The 26,192-nt window shown below is 43.4% G+C and overlaps 1 protein-coding gene across 2 annotated transcripts in view; it reads left to right on the top strand.

Annotated features, from left to right (window-relative positions):
• The window catches only part of GRM5 (glutamate metabotropic receptor 5), a 307,982-nt gene that overhangs the window by 236,082 nt on the left and 45,708 nt on the right, over window positions 1–26,192 (top strand). For both annotated transcript variants that reach the window (XM_034407980.3, XM_034407913.3), the window contains exon 8: window positions 14,276–15,215. In XM_034407980.3, the coding sequence (XP_034263871.2) occupies window positions 14,276–15,215 (940 nt within the window). The remainder of the gene's footprint in view (window positions 1–14,275; window positions 15,216–26,192) is intronic.

Raw genomic sequence — 26,192 nt, 5'->3', positions numbered from 1 at the left:
AAAATCTGCCCCCTGCCTTAAAGTCTTATCTGCCCCATCCCCAAGGTTCTGTTTCCCTCTTCTGAAGCAGTATTTTCATTTTTGTTGTTAGTTGTGAAGTCATGTCCAACCCATCGCAACCCCATGGACAACGTTCCTCCAGGCCTTCCTGTCCTCTACCATCCTCTGGAGTCCATTTAAGCTCACACCGACTGCTTCAGTGACTCCATCTAACCACCTCGTTCTCTGTGGTCCCCTTCTTCTTTTGCCCTCAATCTTTCCCAGCATTAGGCTCTGGAAAAATGGAAAGGGGAAATCATCCCCAATTAGTAGCTGAAAGGAAATTAAGACTTCCTCCTTCAAAATGCCCTTCATGGTGGATCTCGCAAGGCTTACTCAGCTGTCCTTGAAATGCCTCGTGTCTGAGATTGCTGAAGAGCATTCAGGTCTTCTTGTTTGACCCAAGACAAAGTTGTCCTACCTAGAGACTGCAAGGGATGTGCACTGAATGCAAAGTTACTCTTGTTTCTCTCCCAAGTTTCCAGAGGCAAAAGAGATGAGTAGCACATTCAACCATGTCGTCGGTTATACTTCTTCAAACAGCAGCCAAGGGACCACATTTGTAAATGTTGACACTACATGCATAGAAAAGAGCTCCTTGTTTGTGTATCACCCAGGCTAAGATATCACCAATATGGTTCCTTGGTCATGCATGCATTGTATAATTCTCTTTTCTTTTTTTCTCCCTTTCCTTCCCTTTCCTTCCTCCCTCCCTCTCTCTTTCTCGCCTATCTTCTATCTCTTCCTTCCCTTCTCTTTTCCCTTCTCTCTCTCTCTTTCTCCCCATTTTCTATCTCTCCCTTCCCTTTCCCTCCTCTTTCTTCTCTTCTCTTCTCTTCTCTTCTCTTCTCTTCTCTTCTCTTCTTTTCTCTTCCCTTCCCTGTAAATCATTTTTTTTTCTTATTTTTGACAGCATGGAAATAATTAATTGAGATAAAGATCCAATTGGGACAGAAAACATTTCAAAGAGTACTTATATTCTTTAACCCAAGATTTTTGATGAGGTCTCAAGCACAATTTAGGTTTAGCAGAAGCTCTGTATTTGGGACAATATTATAAAAACTGGATAAAAATGGAAAGATTCCTCTAGGAGTGGCAGTTTAAGCTCAGAAGAATCTATAGTGCAGAGGTCTTCAAACTTGGCAGCTTTAAGACTTGTGGACTTCAACTCCCTATGCTCCCTATGCAGCTATGCTGGCTGGAGAATTCTGGGAGTTGAAGTCCACAAGTCTTAAAGCTGCCAAGTTTGAAGACCTCTGCTATAGTGGGATGAATTCCAGCCACAAGTGCAATCCATTACCATTGGTCTCCCCCTCAATGTGTGTGTTTGTGCATACATAATACATATATTTGTTCATTTGTTTGTTATTCATTCATTCATCAGAGCTGGTGCATATTTCGTTTGTCATGAAACACACAAGTAGATACAATCATTTTTTTTAAAAAAAATACATATTCTCTGTAAGTTCTTTTCATTTTGTACAAAAACCCTAGCATTCGCATTGTAGCTTTATCCCTCTTTGTGGATTAGAAGCTTCATTTTTGGATTTTCCTGGGATAGTTTTGAGATGAAATGATATCCCTTGATCACTCAGTCCAGATAGCGATAAAGAAGAGATGAAGTCTTGTGGAAAGAGCTTGGTGATGCTGTAAGTACTTTGAGCTTTTAAAAATTAACCAATACTGGAAAGGATCCCTTTGTCATTTCATTTTTTCAAAAAAAAAAGATTCACATCTGCTCCCATTTGCTCTGGTAAATATTCAGAGTTTGTTTGTTTTTAATGTGAGTATAAATGCATATTGCATTCTTCCTATACAGCAGCTTTATTGTTCATCAGCATTTGCTTTAAGTCTTCCCTCCTAGGGTTCCGAAGTATTTAAAAGAACATTATTTTAGTTAGATTGATACTTAAAGTGAAAGTGAATTGCATTTAGAGGGAGGACACACCTGTTGGGAAGGCAAGTATGTTCTGTAGACTGATTTTTCCCTTCTCTTGGTCTCTTCCTCCTTGATTTATTTTTTTTTTCTCCCCTTGGGTTATTACTGTTTTTGAACTGTTCTCAGAGGAGGAAAATAAGATCAACTCACAGTCTTTGTGATTAGCGCAGTAGATAAAAGAAATTGTTAATTTCAGTAGCTTTGAAAAGTACAAGAAGAGAGTCAATGTTATTAATCCCACCAGCCTTTGATCAACCTTCCCTCTGAGCAAGCATTTTTAATTCTTCATGTCCTCTAGATGTGCTGATGGTTTGATTTTTGAGATGACAGAAATGCAGGTACTAGATGAATGGATGATAAAGATAGATGATAGAGAGAGAGAGAGAGAGAGATAGGAGAGAGAGATAAGAGAGAGACATAGATAGGTAGGTAGAGAGAGAGATATGAGAGACAGACAGACAGACAGACAGACAGACAGACAGACAGACAGATGAGAGAGAGATGAGAGAGAGAGATCATAGATAGATTTGGATAGATAGATAGATAGATAGATAGATAGATAGATAGATAGATAGATAGATAGATAGATAGATAGATAGATAGATGAGAGAGAGAAAAGAGAGAGAGAGAGATGAGACAGACAGACAAACGATAGATAGATGAGAGAGACATAAGAGAGAGAGAGAGGGAGAGAGAGATGAGAGAGAGAAAAGAGAGAGAGAGAGAGATGAGACAGCAGACAGACAGACAAACAATAGATAGATAGATGAGAGAGGGAGATGAGAGAGAGGGAGATGAGAGAGAAAAGAGAGAGAGAGAGAAGTTTAGTTAATGACTCAACTTACAGATCCAATATTTTATTATTACAACCATGAAGGAAATCTCTTACTGATGGAAAGAAGAGAAATAAGGATGCCACCTGTTTGTGGAGTCCTTAGTGCTCTCTGAGCTTGGCTGTTTTATTGCAGACATTTCATTACCAATCTAGGTAGCATCATCAGTGCTAAATTCTAGCACCTTCCAGAATCTAACACCTTCTAGCACCAATGATGTTACCTAGTGACCCTACAACACTCAGTTGGGTAAGGAAATATTACCAAGCTCAGAGAGCACCAAGGACTCCACAGTTCAATCCAGAGCTACCAATAGTCTCTCTTATCAACACCACTTTTTTTTTTCTTTTCTCCTTCTTTTCCTGGAACATAGTTCAGTTCTTTAGTACTGTAGAGCTATCAAGAAGTTCCCTAAAAGAAAGCCAACGGAGTCATACTTTTAGAATATTAATAAATTGTTACCTTGGCTGACCTCTTCCTAGTCGGGTGGAGTAAGTTCAGTTGTCAACTCAATTTTTTATAGATTGGCCACTCGACTTCACCTCCAGTCCAATCAAAGGTAATGTGGAAGATCTCCAAAACAATCAACCTAATGAAGAATTCTGGAGAACTCAAGAGTTAGTGATAATTATAAACATCCATTGGCTTAAAGCAGGGATACTCAAACTACGGCCCACGGGCCAGATACGACCTGCCAAAACTATTAACCCAGCCCATGCCGGACCACGAGGCTGCCCCGCCCACATCACCCCACCCACCCACTGCCCCCCACCCTTCAGCCGAGTTCAAGACTTACATTCGCGAGCCCCGCGGGCTAGAATTGGAAGGTAAGGCCAACATTTTTGGCCAGCAGAGTGCTACTGGAAGCAGGGGAGGCCAAAAACAGGCCCGAGAGAGAGAGAGAGAAAGGGAGAGAGAGAGAGAGAGAGAGACAGAGACAGAGAAAGAGAGGGAGGGAAAGAGAGAGAAAGAGAGACAGACAGAGACAAGAGACACAGAGAGAGACACACAGAGAGAGATTTATTGATTGTAAGCTCCTTGGGGCTGAGAAGAATTGCTGCAAAACTGAGTTTCCTGAAGTGGACCACTAGACTCCTAAACAACTGAAAAAATGATCCAGCAAAAAGAAAAGTCAACCAAAAGAGCAACATGCAAACAAAAGCAAGTAAAACATCCCCAGGAGCAAAACAAATTAAAGTTTAATTTGTGTGTATTGTTTGATGGACTGCTAAATTGGCCATGCCCAGCTAGTCACATGCCCACCTAGCCATGCCCCCCCAGTCACATGATCACCTAGCTATGCCCACGCAGCCAATCCGGCCCCTTAACAATTTGAGGGACCGTGAATTGGCCCCCTGTTTAAAAAGTTTGAAGACCCCTGGCTTAAAGGAATTACTAGTGAGTTTTGGGTCAATGTTTGGATCAATCAATTATATGGAAGGAGTTGGTTACATTTTGTAGAATGGACTACTTAAACATACCAAGAAACCTCTGCTTTTTAAAAAAAAAAAATAACATAAACTTTCTTTACATAGTACCTGGATAATTTAGTTATATAGTATAGCTCCTACTAGTCTACAGATAAAATTCCTTCGGTGCAGATTTGCTTATGCCTTTATTTTTTTCTGCCGCAAATACGTTCTATTATTGCTATATCTTGGAAGTTAAAAACAGTTTGCATATGCCACACCTTACCTATCTCAAAATTATTATCAAAAGAAAGAAAATTAGTTTTTAGCATTATACTGTTCCCTTCCTCCTCGTTTTTCCTCTAGAAGCTACCATGCGCCTTGAGAGATGCATTTTAAAAAATGAATAATTCTAGCAGTCGGCAATTAGAATTCTCATTCGGCATGAAACTTCAGCTTCTGGCTATCATATAAGTTATGACTCCGCATTCTGTGTCACCCTGCTGGCTTCTCTAAAACTTTTTTAAAATAATACGATACCATCAAATTACACTTGCATGAAAAATTCAATCAATTCTCACTATTGGGAGAAATAGAAGAGAACTGAAAAATCAGATTGCTTTAATGTTTGGAGCAATTTTTTTTTCCTTGGTGTCACATCAGATTTCATTTGACCGAGGGAACATTATGCCTCGGCTAAGATGGGTGGCCTTGAAGTATAAAGGAAAAAGACTGCAACTAAATTGAACACAGTAAGGAACAATTATTACGATTTAGCGTGTGGCGATGTAGCATTAGCCAGGAGAATACAATGCTAATGCAGAGCAGTAGCTTATTTATTTATTTATTTATTTATTTTATTTTATTCAATTTGTATACCGCCCTTCTCCTAGTGGACTCAGGGTGGTGCACAGCCAGAACTAAAACACATACCAATACAAAATTTAAAATTATTAAAAGAATTACATAGTTTAGCCCAAATTTTAAACAATTCGAATTAAAACCCATTGACAAATTAAAAGCTAAGAAACTAAGAAACTAAAAAACTAAAAAAGGGGGGGGGGGTTCACGCCTGTCCTGCTTGATGGAAAAGAAAAGACGAAAGACCCGGAGATCCGATATCCTTCGTATCTCCGGGGGCAAATCGTTCCAGAGGGCAGGAGCTGTCACAGAGAAGGCCCTCCCCCTGGGGGTCGCCAGCCGACATTGCCTGGCTGACGGCACCCTGAGGAGTCCCTCTCTGTGGGAGCGTACTGGACGGTGGGAGGCTATCGGCAGCAGAAGGCGGTCCCGCAAATACCCTGGTCCCATGCCATGGAGCGCTTTAAAGGTGGTGACCAACACCTTGAAGCGCACTCAGAAGACCACTGGAAGCCAATGCAGCTCACGCAGGAGAGGTGTCACATGGGAGCGCCCCCTCGCTCCCATAATCCCCCGCGCGGCCGCATTCTGCACCAGTTGGAGCCTCCGGGTACTCCTCAAGGGGAGCCCCATGTAGAGAGCATTGCAGTAGTCCAGGTGGGAAGTAACGAGTGCCTGAGTGACTGTGCGTAAGGAGTCCTGATCCAGAAAGGGATGCAACTGGTGAATCAGGCAGACCTGATAAAAAGCCCCCCTGGCCACGGCCATCATATGCTCTTCTAAAGACAGCCGTGCATCCAGGAGGATGCCCAAGTTGCGAGCCCTATCCGTGGGGGCCACGGATAGGGCTCGCAACCAATCATGGCTAGCTGTCTAAGACTGCTAGCCATGTTTGATTCATTCTTACATGCTTTCCAAGGTGTGACATAGGGAGCAAGCTACTTCCACACTAGAAAGAAAGATGAATGGCTTTCCTGCAGTGTCATCTGTGGCCATAGGAGCATGGTGGCTCACATAGTTAGGATGCTGGATTGGAAGTTATTAAGCCTGTGTTTGAGACCCAAGTGCTGCTATGGGATGGCTTGAGTTCCCATCCTTTGCTTCAGCTCCTGCCATGGACATGAAATTAGCTCCCTATTTAGAGGGGTCAACAAAAGTGCATATAGTCAAGGCTATGGTGTTCCAGTTGCAATGTATGGCTGTGAAAGTTGGACCATAAGGAAGGCTGAGCGTCAAAGAATTGAGGCCTTTGAACTCTGGTGCTGGAGAAGACTCCTGCGAGTCCCGTGGACCGCAAGGCGATCAAACCGGTCAGTCCTAGAGGAAGTCAACCCTGACTGCTCTTTAGAAGGCCAGATCCTGAAGATGAAACTCAAATACTTTGGCCACCTAATGAGAAGGAAGGACTCACTGGAGAAAAGCCTAATGCTGGGAAATAGAGAATGAGGTGGCTGGATGGAGTCACTGAAGCAGTAGGTGTGAGCTTAAATGGACTCCAGAGGATGGTAGAGGATGGGAAGACCTGGAGGAACATTGTCCATGGGATCATGATGGGTCGGACACGACTTCGCAACTAACAACAACAACATTGAGAGTCCCTCAGGCAACAATGATGTCATCAGCTAAACGTTTCAATTGAAAGTGCTTTGGTGCTTCTGACACAAATGCAATGCAATCCCAGACCCTCTCCCTCCCTCCACTGAAACTGCCTTGCAAATTGGCATTGCAACTGGGAAGATCCAGCGCCAGCAGGATTCTAACCATCCGCACAAAGCGCCAGCTCATCTGCTCACCAAAGAGGTACCTATTTATCTAGTTGCGTATAACAAGCTTTCAAACTGCTAGGTGGGCAGAAGCTGAGGCCAATGATGGGAGCTCACCCTGCCATGCTAGGACTCAAACCTCTGATGCAAAGACCATCTCCAAAGTAATTAAGTCACTGAGCTACCATGCCTCCTAGTATGGAACAATTAACAATCCTTTTTAGAGATAGTCCAAAATGAACCTTTAGAGACAGATTGATGGTGTTCTGACACAGCTTTCACAAATAATGATAAGCCATTTACTCGTGAGTAAAACAAACCCCTTTTTTTAACAGGGCAGTAACAGTCTTTTATTCATGGGGGATAAAAAAAATATCAAAAGTAAGTAGTCCCAACAAATCTGGGTTTAGGCAAGGAATCCAAATTGCTTGCTGTACACTAGAAATGAACTATTCTATTCTATTCTATTCTTTATTGGCCAAGTGTGATTGGACACACAAGGAATTTGTCATGGTGCATATGCTCTCAGTGTACATAAAGAAAAGATACATTCGTCAAGAATCATAAGGTACAACACTTAATGATAGTCATAAGGTACAAATAAGCAATCAAATCATATTAGGAAACAGTCAATATAAATCATAAGGATATAAGCAAAAAATTTACAGCCATATAGTCATAAGTGGGAGGAGATGGGTTACACAGCGGATCCGTGTTGGTTTTCAAGTGGGACAGCACTAGCCTTTCAAAGGTTTTCATGACTACAGTTGTTAGAGCAACTGGTCTCTAGTCCAGTGGTGGGTTTCAAAAAATTATACTACTGGTTCTGTGGGTGTGGCTTGGTGGGCGTGGCATGGCTTGGTGGGTGTGGCTTGGTGGGTGTGGCAGGGGAAGGATACTGTAAAATCTCCATTCCCATCCCACTTCAGGGGAAGGATACGGCAAAATCCCCATTTCCTCCCTATCAGCTGGGACTTGGGAAGCAGAGAATAGATGGGGGTGGGGCCACTCAGAATTTTTACTACCGGTTCTCCGAACTACTCAAAATTTCCGCTACCGGTTCTCCAGAACTGGTCAGAACTTGCTGAAACCTACCTCTGCTGTAGTCATTCAGTTCCTTGATGGTGGGCTTCTTCAGCACTGGGATGATAGTAGAGCGTTTGAAGCAAGAAGGAACATCAAGGGACATCAAGAGAAGGGACATCATTAAGTGCACTAATGACAGGAAGAAAAGTAGACAGGAAAAAGTAGGCCTTTTTTTCCTCTAGAAAAAAAGGGGCATGTGTTGATGATAGGAGACTCACTACTCAGGGGAACTGAATCAGTAATTTGTGGACTAAACAATCTATCTAGGGAATTTTAAGGAACTTCTACCGAGCCAGTGAATTTGGGGGGGCTGAGACAAGTTAATAAATCCAACCGCTTCAGAGTGATACATAGCAGAACACAATGTCAACATTAACAATCAGCTTAGCTCCAAAATGTCACCCAGGGAAATTCAAAAGCATCTATCAAGTGCCTGGAGAATAATGCAGAAAGAAAGAGAGAAAGAAAGAAACATGGCCTTTTTCATAGGGAAAGAAAACATCTGAGAAATTGCATTGCAAGGCACATTTAAGGACAGCATAAAATGTCAACTGTTTATTCTAGGAAGTGAGAAACGAGTCATCTGGTGCCATATGTGAAGAGTTTAAAATTTAAATACATGACTACTGCAGTTGCTTGATTAATCAGCTGAAGAGCTAAAGGAATTGCCCTTTCTGGGTGTGAAAAGAGGGAGAGAGTGGAAGCTAAATATTAATGTGGGATATGATCATTACGACAAGGTTAATCTGCAGAGTTATGTGTCGGTTACAAACTAAAAGGAAGGATGGCTGACATATAATTATAAATTACAAAAGAAAATGGAATGGGAGACCCTAAGACCCTTAAGGGCACACTCGAAATACTGCATCCAGTTTTGGTCGCCATGATGTAAAAAAGATGCGGAGACTCTGGGTAGAATGCAGAGAAGAGCAACCAAGATGATTAGGGGACTGGAGGCTAAAACATATAACAAACAGTTGCAGGAACTGGGTGTGTCTAGTTTAATGAAAAGAAGGACTAGGGGAGACATGATAGCCGTGTTCCAATATCTCAGAGGCTGCCACAAAGAAGAGGGAGTCAAGCTATTCTCCAAAGCCCCTGAGGGCAGGACAAGAAGCAGTGGGTGGAAACTAATCAAGGAGAGAAGCAACCTAGAACGAAGGAGAAATTTCCTGACAGTTAGAACAATTAATCAGTGGAACAACTTGCCTCCAGAAGTTGTGAATGCTCTAACACTGGAAATTTTTAAAAAGAGATTAGATAACCATTTATCTGAAATGGTACAAGATTTCCTTCTTGAGCAGGGGATTGGACTAAAAGACCTCCAAGGTCCCTCCCAACTGTTATTCTATTCTATTCTATTCTATTCTATTCTATTCTATTCTGTTCTGTTCTGTTCTGTTCTGTTCTGTTCTGTTCTGTTCTGTTCTGTTCTATAGACTGGCTAAGATCCTCTTCAGGTGGCTTCATGTTTGGCAAATGATAAAATGGATTAACTTTGAGGGAAATCAGATACCAATCAATTTCTCATCAAACAGCCTGAGAAGGCAAAGTTATGGCACCTACAAGATTCAGAAGAGTCATTAAGTGTCAGCTTTAGGAGTGGTGTGGTGGTCTAGAGGTAGAAATCTCGCTTCACAATCAGGAGGCTGTGAGTTCGATCCTAGGTAGAGGTAGATATTTCTCTTTCTGGGCACAATGAGAATATATCTGCTGAACAAAACTCCGCATCGGCAACAGGAAGGGCATCCGGCCAGTAAAACATTCTGCTAACTCCATTCAGTTGCCCAGACCCCACCCTCCAAGGGATTACGGGGTCATTAAAAGAAGATGATGATTAAGTGCCAGCTTTATCAGTTACAACTCACGAGCTGTAGACCACATAATCAGTTCAGAAGAAGGGTATTGGACTAGGTCAATGGTTCTCAACCTTACCACCTTGAAGCTGAGTGGACTTTAATTCCCAGAATTTTTTATTATTATTATTTATTTTTATATGCCGCCCTTCTCCGGAGACTCAGGGCGGCTTACAATGCGTTAAGCAATAGCCTTCATACTTTTGTATATTTTATACAAAATCAGCTTATTGCCCCCACAAACCGGGTCCTCATTTTACCCACCTTAGAAAGGATGGAAGGCTGAGTCGACCTTGAGCCTGGTGAGAATTGAACTCGCAGTAATTGCAGGCAGATGGATGTTAAATGCTGCCTTAGTAGGAGGCATTAGCCTCCTACGCCACTCAGGCTCCTCAGCCAGCTTCTTCAAGTTGTCAAGATTGAGAAAAACTGGACTAGGAGATCAACCGTTTTATATTTTTTTGAACCCTGAAATAAGCGCTTGATCTTATTGCCATGCACTTAAAAGCCCGATCGGGCTTATTAGCAGGGGATGTCTTATTTTGGGGAAAACAGGGTATATTAGCTTAGAGAACAGGTTAAGAGCCTTGATAGTACAGTGGTTTAGTGCACCCTGTTATTAACACAGCTGCCTGCAATTTCTGCTGGTTCGAATCTCGCCAAGGCTCAAGGTTGACTCAGCCTTCCATCCTTTCTAAGGTAGGTTAAATGAGGACCCAGTTTGTGGGGGCAATAAGCTGACTTTGTATAAATATACAAAAGTATGAAGGCTATTGCTTAACGCATTGTAAGCCGCCCTGAGTCTCCGGAGAAGGGCGGCATATAAATCAAATTTTAAAAAAAAAAATGATTCTAATAAGATATTTGTCAAAAGGATAATGGAATTGTGGTTAGAAAAATGTCTGGTGCAACTAGTGTTATGGTGGGAATTTCATCTAGTAAAATGGAATTCAGGTAGTCCTCGACTAATGACCATACCTGAGCCCAAAATGTTTATTGCTAAGTGAGATAGTTGTTGAGTTTTGCCACATTTTACTTTCTGGCCACCGTGGTTTAAGTGAATCGCTGCAGGTCTTAAGTTAGTAACATGGTTGTTAAGTGAATCTGGCTTCCTCATTGACTTTGCTTGTCGGACGGTCACAAAAGGGGATCCATCACATGACTCCGGGACATTGTAACTGACATAAATACATGCCAGTTGTCAAGTATCTGGATTTTGATCACATGACCATGGGGATGCTGCACCGGTCATGTGTGAAAAATGGCTAGAAGTTAACTTTTTCAGAATTGTTGTAACTTTGAACGGTCAGCAAACAAGCTGTTGTAAGTCAAGGACTGCCTATATAGACAAAGAACCTTCCTTCCTTCCTTCCTTCTTTCCTCCCTCCCTCCTTCTCTCCCTTCCTCCCTCCTTCCATCCATCCATCCTTCCTTCTTTCTTTCTTTCTTCTTCCTTCCTTCCTTCCTTCCTTCTTTCTTTCTTTCTCTTTCCTCCTTCCTTCCTTCCTTCCTTCCTTCTTTCTTCCTTTCTCCTTCCTTCCTTTCTTCCTTCCTTCCTTCTTTCCTCCCTTCCTTCCTTCCTTCCTTCTTTCTTCTTCCTTCCTTCCTTCCTTCTTTCTTTCTTTCTCTTTCCTCCTTCCTTCCTTCTTTCTTCCTTTCTCCTTCCTTCCTTCCTTTCTTCCTTCCTTCCTTCTTTCTTTCTCTTTCCTCCTTCCTTCCTTCCTTCCTTCTTTCCTTCCTACCTTCCTACCTTCCTTCCTTCTTTCCTGTCAATCTTGACCCTTGTTGACTGCCTAGGGTCTAGGCAAGTCCCTGAAGTTTCCTTGGCAAAGTTTTGGGGAAGTGTTTTGCCATTGCATCCTTCCTAGGGCTGAGAAAGAGCGGCTGGCCCAAAGTCAGCCTAAGTGGCCCCATGCCCTAAGGCAAAACTAAAACTCACAATTTTCTGGATTCTATCTAGCCTGGTGCCTTAACTGCTTCACTAAACCAGTTCCTTAACTAAACTATATCCTGTAAGAATAAGGAGCCTTGATGAATATGGCAAAATCTGTCTTGTAGACCTACCACCTACAGGTTTCCTCAACTCTTTTTGCAAATCACAGACATGCAACCATTTTGCGGTCAGAGCAGACAAGTGGGTTCCTTTTTTTTTGTAAAGAGAAAGCTTTTCTTCATGTTGGGTTTTGATTCTGATGACTTCATGGATGTGCCCATATTCTTTTCTTGTCAACAGTATGGAAATGGTGCGCCTCTGCCTTGTTCTATCGACTGTCAAGCCAACAGGGGTTCTCGGATGGTTCTTTGTGCATGAAAAACCAAGCCTAACCCTTCTCATCTTCCAAGCTCAGCCAAGGCTGTTTAGTGTTGCTACTCGCATAGACTTTATAGTCTTATTTGGGGAGATGCCTATAGCAGTGCTGGGATTCAAATAATTTAACAACCGGTTCTCTGCCCTAATGACTGGCTGGGTGGGCGTGGCCATGATGGGCATGACCAGGAGGTGTGACAGGTAGCACTTCGCCTCCTGCACCCCCTGGAAGCAAAAATGGGCCTAAGGGGTAGAGCGTACTGCACACACACACGTGCCCTGTTTTGGGCCTAGTAGGCCTCCCTGCAGCCTCCTGGGAGCAAAAACAGGGCAGATGGGGACTTCTGGAAGGGGCAGCGAGGGATGGGGCCAGCTAGCAATTTAACAACCGGTTTGGCTGAAGTGATGCGAACCGGTTGAATCCCACCACTGCTCTATAGGTACCCCAGGAGCATGTTGTGATGGTACCAGAGACTTTGGGGGGGGGGCGTCAGAATTTTAACCTCGTATGTTTTTTTCACTTCACCCTTCAAATCTAAATTTATCACGTTTTGCCAATTTTTGACATCAACGTGGTTATTTTTTAAAAAAATAATGCCCTGAACGTGTTTGACCTGCTTTCAAACTTCAAGTATACATATTTGGGACAAATTTTCAGAGGGTTCACATTTCCTGGGCATAGTTTTGCCTGCAACCGACACTTCTGATAGAGATTTTTGTAAGTTATTTTTTTCCCATTTCTTCTTTACTGCAAGAAATTGCCAAGAGAAAAACAAAAAAATAAAAACAATAAATAAAGTACAAGAGGGAAGGAAAGAAGGGAGGGAGGGAGGGAGGGAGGAATGAAGTAGTTGGCATTGTGTGTGTGTGTTTTCTAAGTAAGGGAGGGGAGAGAGAACAGGGAAGGGAAGGAAGGGAAGGGAAGGGAAGGGAAGGGAGGGAAGGGAAGGGAGGGAGGGAGGGAGAAAGAAAGAAATCCAGGAGATATTTTTTTACCCAGAACAAAATCAGTATATCTGTTAAGGAAAACTTTTTAATAAGGCTAAGAAATCGTGACCAAATTTAAATAAGTCAATTTTCTTTTGAGTCCAAATCAACTCCTAGTGATTTTGTTAACATCCCCATGTAGTTTTCTGGGCAACAGTACAGCAAAATTTTTGCTACTGCCATTTTCTAGAAAATTGTGATGGAATGTAATCTAGATTCCCAAGCGGGAAGGAATGCATTCCAGAAAAGCAAAAGACAACTTACTTCAAATATGTTGTGTGAAAAAAAAAACCCTCTTCCCTAATAATTCCCAGAACATGGGGATGATAGCAGTCATTAATGGAAAAAGATTGATATCAGGTTCCAAAACTCAAGGAAGACAAGTTGTGACTCTTACAAGAAGATTTCATTATTGTTCCTCACCTAAAGACAGCATCTTGCCAAACTAAAGCAAAGTACCAGCCACATAAAGAATATACTCAGGGAACTATTAGGGAGGAGCCATCCTCACCCTCTTTCTCTCACACAAACTGAGTTGTCTTTTGCTCCTCTGGAATGTGCTCCCTCCCTTCTGGGAATCCAGACAACATTCCATCACAGATATTATCTCAGCTTCCCTGTGAATTCTATTTCAGTATTTACTGGTAACCTCCCAACCAAGTATTAATCACGTCCAACTGAGCCCAGGTAATTTCATCAGAGCCTCTTAACTGCTCAGACAAATCTCAGTAAACCTCTAGGTGATTTCTATATTTCAATAAACAAATTTCAACAAACCTCTAGGTGATTTCTAGATTGATTGAAAAAATATTGCAGTAGAAGGAGCAATGATTCGTTTTCTCATCAGCAACATATCAAGGAACAGGTGTCTACAGAGCCACAGTGGCACAGTGGTTAGAGTGCAGTACTGCAGGCTACTTCTGCTGACTGCCAGCTGACTGAAATTTGGCAGTTCAAATCCCACCAGGCTCAAGGTTGACTCAGCCTTCCATCCTTCCGAGGCTGGTAAAATGAGGACCCAGGTTGTTGGGGGCAATAGGCTGACTCTGTAAACCACTTAGAGACAGCTGTAAAAGCACTGTAAAGCGGTACATAAATTTAAGTGCTATTGCTATTGCTACTTGCCTTAACCAGGGCTGCTGGTTTTTGTTTTTATTTAAACCCGTTGTCTTCTTTTATTCCTCTCCTTACCAGGTTGCGATTTAATCCCAGTTGAATATCTACGATGGGGTGATCCAGAACCTATCGCCGCCGTGGTTTTCGCCTGCTTGGGTCTCCTGGCTACTTTATTCGTCACTGCCGTATTCATCATGTACCGTGACACGCCGGTGGTCAAATCTTCCAGCCGTGAGCTCTGCTACATCATCTTGGCTGGCATCTTTTTGGGTTATCTGTGCACCTTCTGCCTGATTGCAAAGCCCCAGCAGATCTACTGTTACCTTCAAAGGATCGGCATTGGTCTCTCCCCAGCTATGAGCTACTCAGCTCTGGTGACGAAAACCAACCGCATTGCCCGGATTCTGGCCGGCAGCAAAAAGAAAATCTGTACCAAGAAGCCGCGATTCATGAGCGCTTGTGCCCAGCTGGTCATCGCTTTTATCTTGATCTGCGTTCAGCTTGGCATCATCGTCGCCCTCTTCATTATGGAGCCTCCGGATGTCAAGCACCATTACCCAAGTATCCGAGAAGTCTACCTGATATGCAACACCACCAACCTGGGGGTCGTAACCCCGCTTGGATACAATGGTTTGCTCATCTTAAGCTGCACCTTTTACGCATTCAAGACCAGAAACGTCCCTGCAAATTTCAACGAGGCCAAATATATCGCCTTCACCATGTATACAACCTGCATTATCTGGCTGGCCTTTGTGCCAATTTATTTCGGGAGCAACTATAAGATTATCACCATGTGCTTTTCGGTAAGCCTGAGTGCCACCGTGGCCCTCGGTTGCATGTTCGTACCAAAGGTGTACATCATTCTTGCCAAGCCAGAGAGGAATGTACGCAGCGCGTTCACCACGTCGACTGTGGTTCGCATGCACGTGGGCGATGGGAAGCCTTCTTCTGCGGCCAGCCGTTCAAGCAGTTTGATCAACCTGTGGAAAAGAAGGGGATCTTCTGGAGAAACTCTAAGGTAATCCTTGATTTAGTGGATTTCTTGCGGGCCAGATGGGAAGAGAGAAAATGCTGATTTTAAGCATGATAGCTTCTACGATGCTGTATATTTCGCAGATATTATTTAGAGCAATCTGGGTGTTCTTCAAGATTCAGGAACCTTCATTGCATTGGGCTTTGTTTTGTATCTTTTCAGCAACACAGAAAATATTTAAGCATTTGTATTCTGAATTTGTGATGAAATTATTTTACCTACCATATTTTTCGGACTATAAAACGCTCCGAACTATAAGACACACCTAGCTTTTGGGGAGGAAAACAAGAAAAAAAATCTGCCTCTATCTCCCAGCAATTTGCCTCCTTGCAGCAAACAGCAAACAGTCTGGTCAGCTTCAGCACAGTCTGATCTAGCCTGAGCAGCTGATTGGCGGTTGGATCGGCCTCCCGGAATACCACCTATCAGCTGTTCCAGGCTGCAGGGATCACCGCCGTCCATCCCTGCTGTCACCGTCCATCGCTTTTGCCACCTAATGCCTTCTCTGCGTGCCCCATTTTTAGCCTCCATGCATCCCATTTTTGGCCTCCATGTACCCCATTTTTGGCCTGTTTCAGATGGCAGGGATTGCCGCTGCCACCTATCCCTGCCACCTGGAATGGACTGAAAATGGGACACACAGAGGTCGAAAATGAGGCATGGAGGTGGCAAAAGGCAGCAGCAGTTTTGGGTGGCGACGGAGGCAGTGATCCCCACAGCATGGAACAGCTGATAGGCGGTATTCCGGGAGGCAAATCCAACTGCCAATCAGCTGTTCATGCTAAATCAGGCTGTGCTGAGGCTGACTAGGCTGTTTGCTGTTTGCTGCAAGGAAGTAAATTGCTGGGAGGCAGAAGCCAAAGGGTGGGGGTCAGCGTGTGGACAAGGCTTTGGCAACATTCGCTCTATAAGACGCACAGACATTTCCACCCACTTTTGGGGGGGAGTGCATTTTATACACCGAAAAATACGGTAACTAGATTCAGATCGTCTTCTTCAGCTAATACTCTCCAGATTTATTGGCATAGCAGCATTCTCTATAGTTTTTATCGTTTTGCGACTGTTACTCTGTGGTAAGATGGGTGGCCAATAAACTTTGCAAATAAATAAATAATTTCTAAATTTTAGGAATCCTGATATTCAGAGGATACTAACTGGAGGAAAGTTCCCTAAATATACTCTTCTGATTTTCCTTTTCTTCCCATTTTTTCCTCGCCACTTTTCTATTTTTTTGCAAGCTTTCTTCTTTCTCCATAGAAGGGATGCAACTTATCCTACAACAGTTCATAGCCCCATCATGGATCTTGACCTTTCTCTTGGAAACAAATGGATTGGTATTTGGTTAAATTAAATAATACAATAGCAATGTATGCAGAAGACAATTTTTCAAGTATTAACAGATGATTTCTTAAACTGATCACCAGAGTTCCTGTATATCTTTTCTTGGTGTTATGGGAATTGCTCCCTCCTCCCAGCTATACTTCATATACAGGCAGTCCTCGACTTACGACAGTTCATTAAGTGACCATTTGAAGTTACAATGGCACTGAAAAAAGTGACTCATGACTGTTTTTCACACTTACAACCGTTGTGGATCTCCTTGGTCACAGGATCGAAATTCAGATGCTTGGCAACTGATTCATATTGACCCTGTTTCCCCGAAAATAAGACATCCCCTGATAATAAGCCCAATCGGGCTTTTGAGCACATGCGCTAAAATAAGCCTCCAGCTGAAAATAAGCCCTCCCCAAAAATATTTAAATGCAGAGCTGGAAATCAGGTAAGACAGCAAGAGGAGCCCCATCTTGCTCCATGCGCCCCAAAATAATAAGACCTCCCTGAAAATAAGGCCAATACTTATTCCAGAGTTCAAAAAATATAAGACAGGGTTTTATTTTCGGGGAAATATGGTATGATGGTTGCAGTATCCTGGGGTCATATCAGTGGTGAAATCCTCTGTGGTTTGCCACTGCTTCGCTGTGCACACACATGTGCAGTACGTGCCAAATGCATGCTGCATGGGCACGCGCAGTGCGCACCAAACAGACATTGCGTGTGCATGTGCTGTGTGCACCAAACACACACTGCACGCACACGCATGCATAGTTTATTTATTTATTTATTAGTTCGATTTATATGCCGCCCTTCTCTGGAGACTCAGAGTGGCTTACTATGCATTAAGCAATAGCCTTCATACTTTTTTGTATATACCTGCTTAGTAAGGATTTCGCCCCCCCCCAGCGGTGTTCTTTTTTATACAAAGTCAGCTTATTGCCCCCACAATCCGGGTCCTCATTTTACGTACCTCGAAAGGATGGAAGGCTGAGTCAACCTTGAGCCTGGTGAGATTCGAACTTGCAGTAATTGCAGGCAGCTGGTGCTAGTTAACCGCACTTTAGTCTGCTGCGCCACCAAGGCTCTCCTTTTTTGCATGCCAAACGCACACTCCACACGTAAAAAGGACACTAAACAAGGTAAGTAGAACAGCGAGGGGGGAACAGCTGTGCCGCACTATTTAGATTCGCTAGAAGTAGGATTTCCGGCTTTCTAGCAAATATAAATCGCACGGGACAGCTGATCGTCGGAAATACCGCTTTGGACCAACCTGTAGCTTTTATCACTACCGGTTTGCCTGAACCGATGCGAATCGGTAGGATTTCACCACTGGGTCATATGATCATCTTTTGGGACCTTCTGACAAAAGAAATCAACGGGGAAGCCAGATTCACTTCATAATTGTGTTACTAACTTAACAACTGCAGTGATTCGCTTAACAACTGTGGCAAGAAAGGTTATAAAATGAGACAAAACTCACTGCACAAATGTCTCACTTAGCAACGGAAATTTTGGGCTAAATTGTGGTCATAAATCGAAGAGTTTCTATATACCATGACAGGGTTATAGTTTAATAGGGGGGAAAATCCATGGGTTAACCTCCCTTCATACACACAACTTTAGATGTAGGGGGGTTCTAGGTGCAGATAAAATGAGTCTTTGTGAGCAAAAGCTTACCACGCAAATGTGTGGCAAAATGTAGAACGCAATAGCATTTATTTATTTATTTATTTATTTATTTATTTATTTATTTATTTATTTATTTATTTATTTATATTAAATTTGTATACCGCCCTTCTGCTGGACTCAGGGCGGTGCACAGCCAAAATAAAAAAACATCCCAATACAAAATTTAAAATTTTAAAAGAATTACACAACTTTAGCCCAAAATCTAAAACATCCCAACTAAAACCCATAGACAATTAAAAATCTAACATCTCAAAAGGTGGTGGTGGTGGGTTTACGCCAGCCCTGCTTGGTGGAAAAGAAAAGTTTTTAGGGCACGGCGAAAAGCCCGGAGATCTGGTATCATGCGTATCTCTGGGGGCAAATCGTTCCAGAGGGCAGGTGCTGCCACAGAGAAGGCCCTCCCCCTGGGGGTCGCCAGCCGACATTGCCTGGCTGACGGCACCCTGAGGAGTCCCTCTCTGTGGGAGCGTATTGGCCGGTGAGAGGCTAGTATTTTATACTATCCCTATATGCATACCCAAACACATACACACTGTGAGGACCTGTTGAGTCAGCTCCATGTAGGCCAGAAAAAGAAAAAGAAAAAACCAGAGCTTGGACACAACAAGAGATGAAGATTACTTCCCCTTCCCTCTGAAGCTATTAATCCAAAATTCGTTTCTCTCCACTGATTGTCAAACTCACCGTGGGCTTCACTGTACATCTCAGCACAGCACAGGGAAGAGACAACATAATTGCTTCGTAACTAGAAATTAATCATTCACCATTCAGTAGATAAGATCATTAGCTGCTATTTTCGGAATTTCCATGAGTGTTTTCCAAGCGATTCAATTACTATAAATTTTTACTCTTCATATGTCATTCCTGCCTACTCGTCGCTTTCCCTTCTCTGCCTGCCGTTACTTATCCTTCTAATTTATTCTCAGCCGTGCTTTAAGTATCCCTGCGATGCCATTGCTTCCTGTGGCCTTGCAGTTCCCGTGCTTGTTATTCGTCACCTTCGTGTCAAGGTCTGAAGCTAATTCTTTGGTGGCCTCCTTATTCCTAATTAAAGAGATGCAAGAATAATAAAGAATGAAAGCAAGCAAAGGCAGGAGCAGTGCTAGCTTGGATGTGGTGACCTTTGTTAACGAAGCAGAGAGCATTAAGACAAAAGCGGCGATGAGTTTCGAAAGAATCTGCTGTGTCGACAGGGTCATTAGCCAGCAAGGGACAAATGATAATCCCCATTCAGGGGAACGTTTCAGAAACAATTGTCCCCTATTCCAACCGTAGAACGTAGCCATTCTATTATCTGAAGGACTCCGTGGCTTACATCTGCATAGCCTCTGCAGTCATACTAAAATACACACAGCTTCATGGGGAAAAAAGCAACCAGCCAAATAGACAGAGAATAAGGAAATAAAAATTGCTGCGGGGAAGGAAAAAAAAGCATTTATTGTACCTCTGTCCCAACTGATTTGAAGGGAATGCACCTTCATCCGAGGAAGGGTATATTATCGGCTAGCTTTGATTTGTTTTCATTTTTATTTTTTTTTCGTCGCAACCAATTTTCCGCTTATTTTTCACGGCTTTTTCATGAAGAGCCACACGTTCTTTAAATCTAGTCAGATGAAAGCAGAGAGAGACCTGAAGGGTTACTTGGTCGTGTTAGAATTTTTTTAGATTCTCTGTTGGCCACGGAGAAATGGTAGAATAACATTTCTTGGAAGAGTGAACGAAGCCGGCAATATACCCGTAGATGTGTGAGCTCTCCAAGGTCCTGAAATCTCCCGCTCTGGCAGAGCCCCAGACCTTTTCATATTTCTTCCGCTTTATGAACCCTCAGTCTGTTACTTGCCTTTTAGGAATCTTCACGGTGAAATTTGAAGGAAAAGAGGGATGTGACCCCCATGGGGCACAACCAAGTACAAAGGGTACTTTTGGGTCAGGAAATGGAGAGGCACAGGATTGCTCCCCATAGGTGGTAGAATTGAAATGTGGCTGAACAACGAGAAATGGGAAGCACAATGAAATGACCAGAAAATGTAGACGTAAAAGAGCACCTGATGTAGATATGAAATGAGAAAGGTGATGATGTTTTATAAATCCAGCTTCCTTATTTCTTGGCCATTGACTGTGCTGCCTGAGACTTAATAGATTATTTATTTATTTATTTATTTATTGGTTCGATTTAAATGCCGCCTTTTTCCGGAGACTCAGGGCGGCTTACAATGCATTAAGCAATAGCCTTCATACTTTTGTATATACCTGCTTAGTAGGGCTTTCGGGCCCCCCAAGCGGTGTTCTTTTTTATACAAAGTCAGCTTATTGCCCCCACAATCCGGGTCCTCATTTTACCTACCTCGAAAGGATGGAAGGCTGAGTCAACCTTGAGCCTGGTGAGATTCGAACCTGCAGTAATTGCAGGCAGCTGGTATTACTTAACAGTACTTAACAGTACTTTAATCTGCTGCCACCAAGGCTCTTACTAGATTAACAGAGTTGGAAGGGACCTTATAGATCAGTGATGGCTAACCTTTTTGCCATTGCATGCCAGGAGTGGGGGGGAGGGGGGCCGTGTGCACACGTGCCCTCACCCATAATTCTAGGCCTCCTTGCCCCCGCCCCCCCCCGCTCCTGACATGCGATGGCACGGTGGGCCCAATAGGCCCGTTTTTCTCTCTCCCCAGGCTCCAGATCCTTTCTAGGAGCTTGGGGAGGGTGAAAACAGCCTTCCCCACCCCGCCCCCGAGGCCCTCTAAAGGCAGGAAACAACCAGTTTCCCTACTTCCGGTGGGCCCATAAGGCCCGAAAATCAGCTGGTGCATCGGAGCTGAGCTCACATGCCCACCGATATGGCTACGTGTGCCACCTGTGGCACGTGTGCCATAGGTTCACCATCATGGTTATAGGTCATCTAGTCCAACCCCCCCATCCAAGCAGGAAACCCTACACCATTTCTGACAAATGGCAGTCCAATCTTTTCTTGAAAGTCTCAAGTGATGAAACTCCCACAACTTCCGAAGGCAACTTCTGTTCCATGGGTTGATTGTTCTCACTGTCAGAAAATTTCTCCTTATTTCCAGGTTAAATCTCTCCTTGTTCAGTTTCCATCCATTATTCCTTGTCTCGCCTACAAGTGCTTTAGAAAATAGCTTGATCCCCCTCCTCTCTGTGACAGCCCCAGTGGTGGGATTCAGCCAGTTCGCACCACTTCGGGAGAACCGGTTGTTAACTTTCTGAGCAGTTTGGCAAACTGGTTGTTGGAAGAAATCATTAGGACAGAGAACCGGTTGTTAAATTACTTGAATCCCACCACTGGACAGCCCCTCAAATATTGGAACACGGCTATCATGTTTCCCCTGGTCCTTCTCTTCACTAGACCAGCCATGCCCAGTTCCTGCAATTGTTCTTCATATGTTTTAGTATCCAGTCCCCTAATCATCTTGGTTGCTCTTCTCTGCACTTTTTCCAGAGTCTCAACATCTTTTTGATAGTGTGGTGACTGAAACTGGATGCTGTACTCTAGGTGTGGTCTTACTAAGGCTTTACAGAGTGGTATTAGTACCTCACTTGATCTTGATTGTATCCCTCTGTTAATGCAATTTAGGATTGCTTTTTTTTTTTACTTAGGTAAAAGTAATGATTTCCCCTGTCCCGTGTCGAACTCTAGGGTTTCCGTTTCTTAGTTGAGCGAGCATTTTCCGAAGACATTTCTGCAACATGACTATACATTGAGGTGCACAGCATGCTGTTACCTTCCCACCAAAATGATACCTATTTATCTACTTGCATTTGCCTGCTTTCGAACTGCTAGATGGGCAGGAGCTGGAACAAATAACAGGAGCTTACCCCATTCTGCAGTGTTGAGATCTTGAACCTGGGCTGTCAGCTTTCTATCGGACAAGCTCAGTGTCTTTGACCACTGAGTCCTGTGCCCCCTGCCTGAGGCTTACGGGACTTTAATCTGAAACAACTGGAGACTATAAATTCTTGCCATAGATGAGAAGCATTAGGAGACGTGGCATTGTTTACAGAATGAAAAGTGGTCGTTATCAGAAGGGGAAAGAGATTTAAAAGAGGTTGGCCGTGTGCCATTTCTGGTGCCGAAACCCTCTTTGCTTGGTAAGAATTTGCTTTTAATTAATTATATTGGAAGACACCCTTGTTGATCAGATTGGGATTTGTTTATGAGGGGAAATGACTGAAGTGAAAAGTTTGGAAAAATGGTGAGAGAATCACCAGGTTCTTGTGATCAAAGTATACAAGCTTTGGGCCCTATCTTGGCACTTAAACAAAGCTATAGCATAAAGTCCCAGAGAATAGCGGCTCAGATTTACAGATTAACAGAGTTGGAAGGGACCTTGTAGGTCATCCAGTCCAACCCCCCACCCAAGCAGGAGACCCTACACCATTTATGACAGATGGCAGACCAGTCTCCTCTTGAAAGCCTCCAGTGTTGAAACTCCCACAATTTCCGAAGGCAACTTCTGTTCCATGGGTTGATTGTTCTCACTGTCAGAAAATTCCTCCTTATTTCCAGGTTGAATCTCTCCTTGACCAGTTTCCATCCATTATTCCTTGTCTGGCCTTCGGGTGCTTTGGTAAAATAGCTTGACTCCTTCCTCTCTGTGGCAGCCCCTCAAATATTGGAAGACTGCTATCATGTCAAATAGAAATCTGTTACGATCATCTTGTGGGCTCCCCATGAGAGGTCCAGATTAGAGAAGACACAGGACAAGTGTTTCTCGGGATGAGAGAGCCTCGAGCTGACTCCAGACTTCTCTTTTATTAAACAAGGGTAGAGGGCGTATCAGAAGGCATGGTTATAGCTATACATTCTCATATTACATCCGTGATACAAAGGATTTTCTCCATATCTGGACATAACTTTCACATCCTACCATATTACAGTAAATCACATGAATTCTAGGAAAGCGATACCTAAGGCAGAAACAAAACTTAACTCTTGCTATGTTATCATATTTGGCTTCGTTCCCAGCATATTCTTCTGCTAGCCGAGAGGCCCATCTCCCCGTTATCAGAGGTTACCTCAGTCCTCAGGAATGTTCTACAAGGAGATGTCTATGCCTTGCAAACACAGCCTCCATTCTAAATAGAGTCTCTCCAGTGGTCATCTAGCTGAACCCGCTTTTCCTACTCAGATTATTTTGGTGCCAAGCTCCGTACACGTGTCCAACCAACTAGGCCGATCTACACATATACTATGGCCACCTGATTCCCACAGAAATCCATCCCAGACTGGTCATTCAGCTACAGCAGCAGTTCCATTAGCTCAAAAAATGTCCATTTTTGCATTGCAAAACAAAGTCAGTGAAATAAATAAACTGAAAGCCGAGGCTGCTTTCAAGTCTGAGGCCAAAATAGATGGTACGGCAGCAGTATCGCCGAATAGTATGAGAAAACTGTTTTTAAGCATCATTTAAAGTTCCCACAAACTAACAAAACTAAGCTGTTGTGAAGCGTCGTGCGACGCCAAATGATAGCTTGATCTTGGGCTCCTTGCCCTGCTAAAATTAATGGTGTGAAGCCTATTGCCCAAATGTAAATACTCGCGAGTCTTTTTTCGATGGCCTATCAAGCCTCAGGTTTGAACCGTTGACATCATTAGTGCAATTTTCTGCTTTTTTAAAAAGAAAAAAAGATTTAATGCATCTGTTTTACTGCAACTAAAGCATGTAGTAGACCATATATTCATTTTATTAAAAAAACAACATAAATGGAGAATGGAAATTGCCCTTAGAGTCTTAATTGCACTCAGTGGCTAAAATATTGGTAAAAAAATAAAATAAAAAGTGCAACCTCAGCTGCAAAGAATAGTCTCGCTTCTGAATCTGTGGGGAGAGTTTAGGTCTCTAGATTTTTCTATCCAAATCTGCAAGCACTATCTGTTCTGACCTAGGCTTCCCAAGAGCATGAAGCAGACTCCTTGTCCCGACAAAAACCCCTTTTTATTAAGTTACTGTGAATTTCTCTCATTCACATCCAGCAAAGTCTTTCAAGGGAGAATTTACAGTCACAGACCTTATCTGGCTTGGAGAGCTGCCAGGCCGATATCTTCAAAACTTGGCAAGAAGTCTCGGAGAGTCACAAACCAATTAAGTGAACTAATTGTCTCCTGCAAACTCCCCTCCCATTCGCTCCTCTTTATTCCTATGGGAGGGGCCCTTCATCATCCATCTGTGGCTTTACTCCCTAGTCGACCCTTGTTCTTTAGCTGTTCCCTTCGCTAGCAACTCTGTGCATGTGCACATTGGGAACAGGCCCCAGCTGTTCTTCTGCCTCACTGATGTCTGACTCAGAAGACAGTTGACAACTGTCAGACAGCCCTGGCCCCCTCTCTGCCTCTGACGCAGAGCCCTCATCAGAGCCTTCCCCAGACTCCAGGACTGGCCCATGTTCCTCCTCAATCTCCTCACTGTCTGTCTGAGTGTTAGGAAGTACTGTATGACTTCACAGAAAAAGGAATGGAAGCTTGGAATCAATTTCCAGCAGAGGTTGTGGGTTGGTCATTAGTGACATGTTTGGGATAAACACATCCATCATCTGAGAAAAATTAAAAAATAAAATAAATAAAATCTAGAAATACTACTACAAAGCAGAGACATCAGCCTGCCAACAAAAGTGCATATAGTCAAGGCTTTGGTTTTCCCAGTTGGAATGTATGGCTGTGAAAGTTGGACCATAAGGAAGGCTGAGCGCCAAAGAATTGAGGCCTTTGAACTATGGTGCTGGAGAAGACTCCTGCGAGTCCCTTGGACTGCAAGACGATCAAACCGGTCAGTCCTAGAGGAGATCAACCCTGACTGCTCTTTAGAAGGCCAGATCCTGAAGATGAAACTCAAGTACTTTGGCCACCTAATGAGGAGGAAGGACTCACTGGAGAAGAGCCTAATGCTGGGAAAGATTGAGGGCAAAAGAAGAATGGGACGGCAGAGACCGAGGTGGCTGGATGGAGTCACTGAAGCAGTTGGCGTGAGCTTAAATGGACTCCAGGAGATGGTAGAGGACAGGAAGGCCTGGAGGAATGTTGTCCATGGAGTTGCGATGGGTCGGACATGACTTCACAACTAACAACAGTTAGTACCAGTTGAATAAATAAATACACGGACAGCACGAAGTCTTGCATGGAACTCAAATTCTGTAGACTGTTCTTGTAAAGTCTAGGAACACAGGCCCACTGATCCTATAATCAACTGGTCGAAAATGACTTTTCCCCAAAAGATAAATTATATCTCTAAGTTATGTTTGGCAGTTGGTTCATGAATCTATTCGAGCCGATGCTGAAGTGACTGGAAGCCAAAACAAAACAAGGCAGGGGGGAAAAAAATACCCGTGAATTGGAATGAAGTGGTTATATATAGAAAGTACAAAGTGTTGTAAGGGGATGAATCATGCCAGTTCTTAAAGAAACTTGCTACTTAAGTCCTACCAGCAGGTCGCAAAGACTCCCCCCCCTCCCCATCATTAACATTGTGCTGATGTGATGTTAATTGATGGCACTGCCAAACTGGAGTAGGAGATTGTCAAAGCGATGAGGTCAATGCTCTACATAAAACTTTGCCAGCTGTCAACATCAGCATGGAAGCCGAACAACTTGCAAACGCCTGCGCAGAGGGATATATTTACTGTGTGGGGGTTACTGTTTCTTACAAACATCTTCTAACACAGCCGTGGTGGCACAGTGGTTAGAATGCGGTATTGCAGGTTAATTCTGCCGACTGCCAGGGGTTCGATCCTCACCAGCTCGTGGTTGTATTATAATGAGCTGAGAATTCAATTCAGCTGAACATTCTTCACAAGAGTCCTCATTTCTCATGTGGCCTCTTGGGAAAATTAATTGTCCACCCCTTATTCCACCCATGGTGGCACAGTGGTCAGAATGCAGATTGTTGGGGGAAATAGGCTGACTCTGTAAACTGCTTTGAGAGGGCT

This window comes from Pantherophis guttatus, chromosome 5, assembly GCF_059756535.1.
Source record: "Pantherophis guttatus breed Tessera chromosome 5, ASM5975653v1, whole genome shotgun sequence".
NCBI lineage: Eukaryota > Metazoa > Chordata > Lepidosauria > Squamata > Colubridae > Pantherophis > Pantherophis guttatus.
This window is presented reverse-complemented; position numbering and strand designations above follow the sequence as displayed.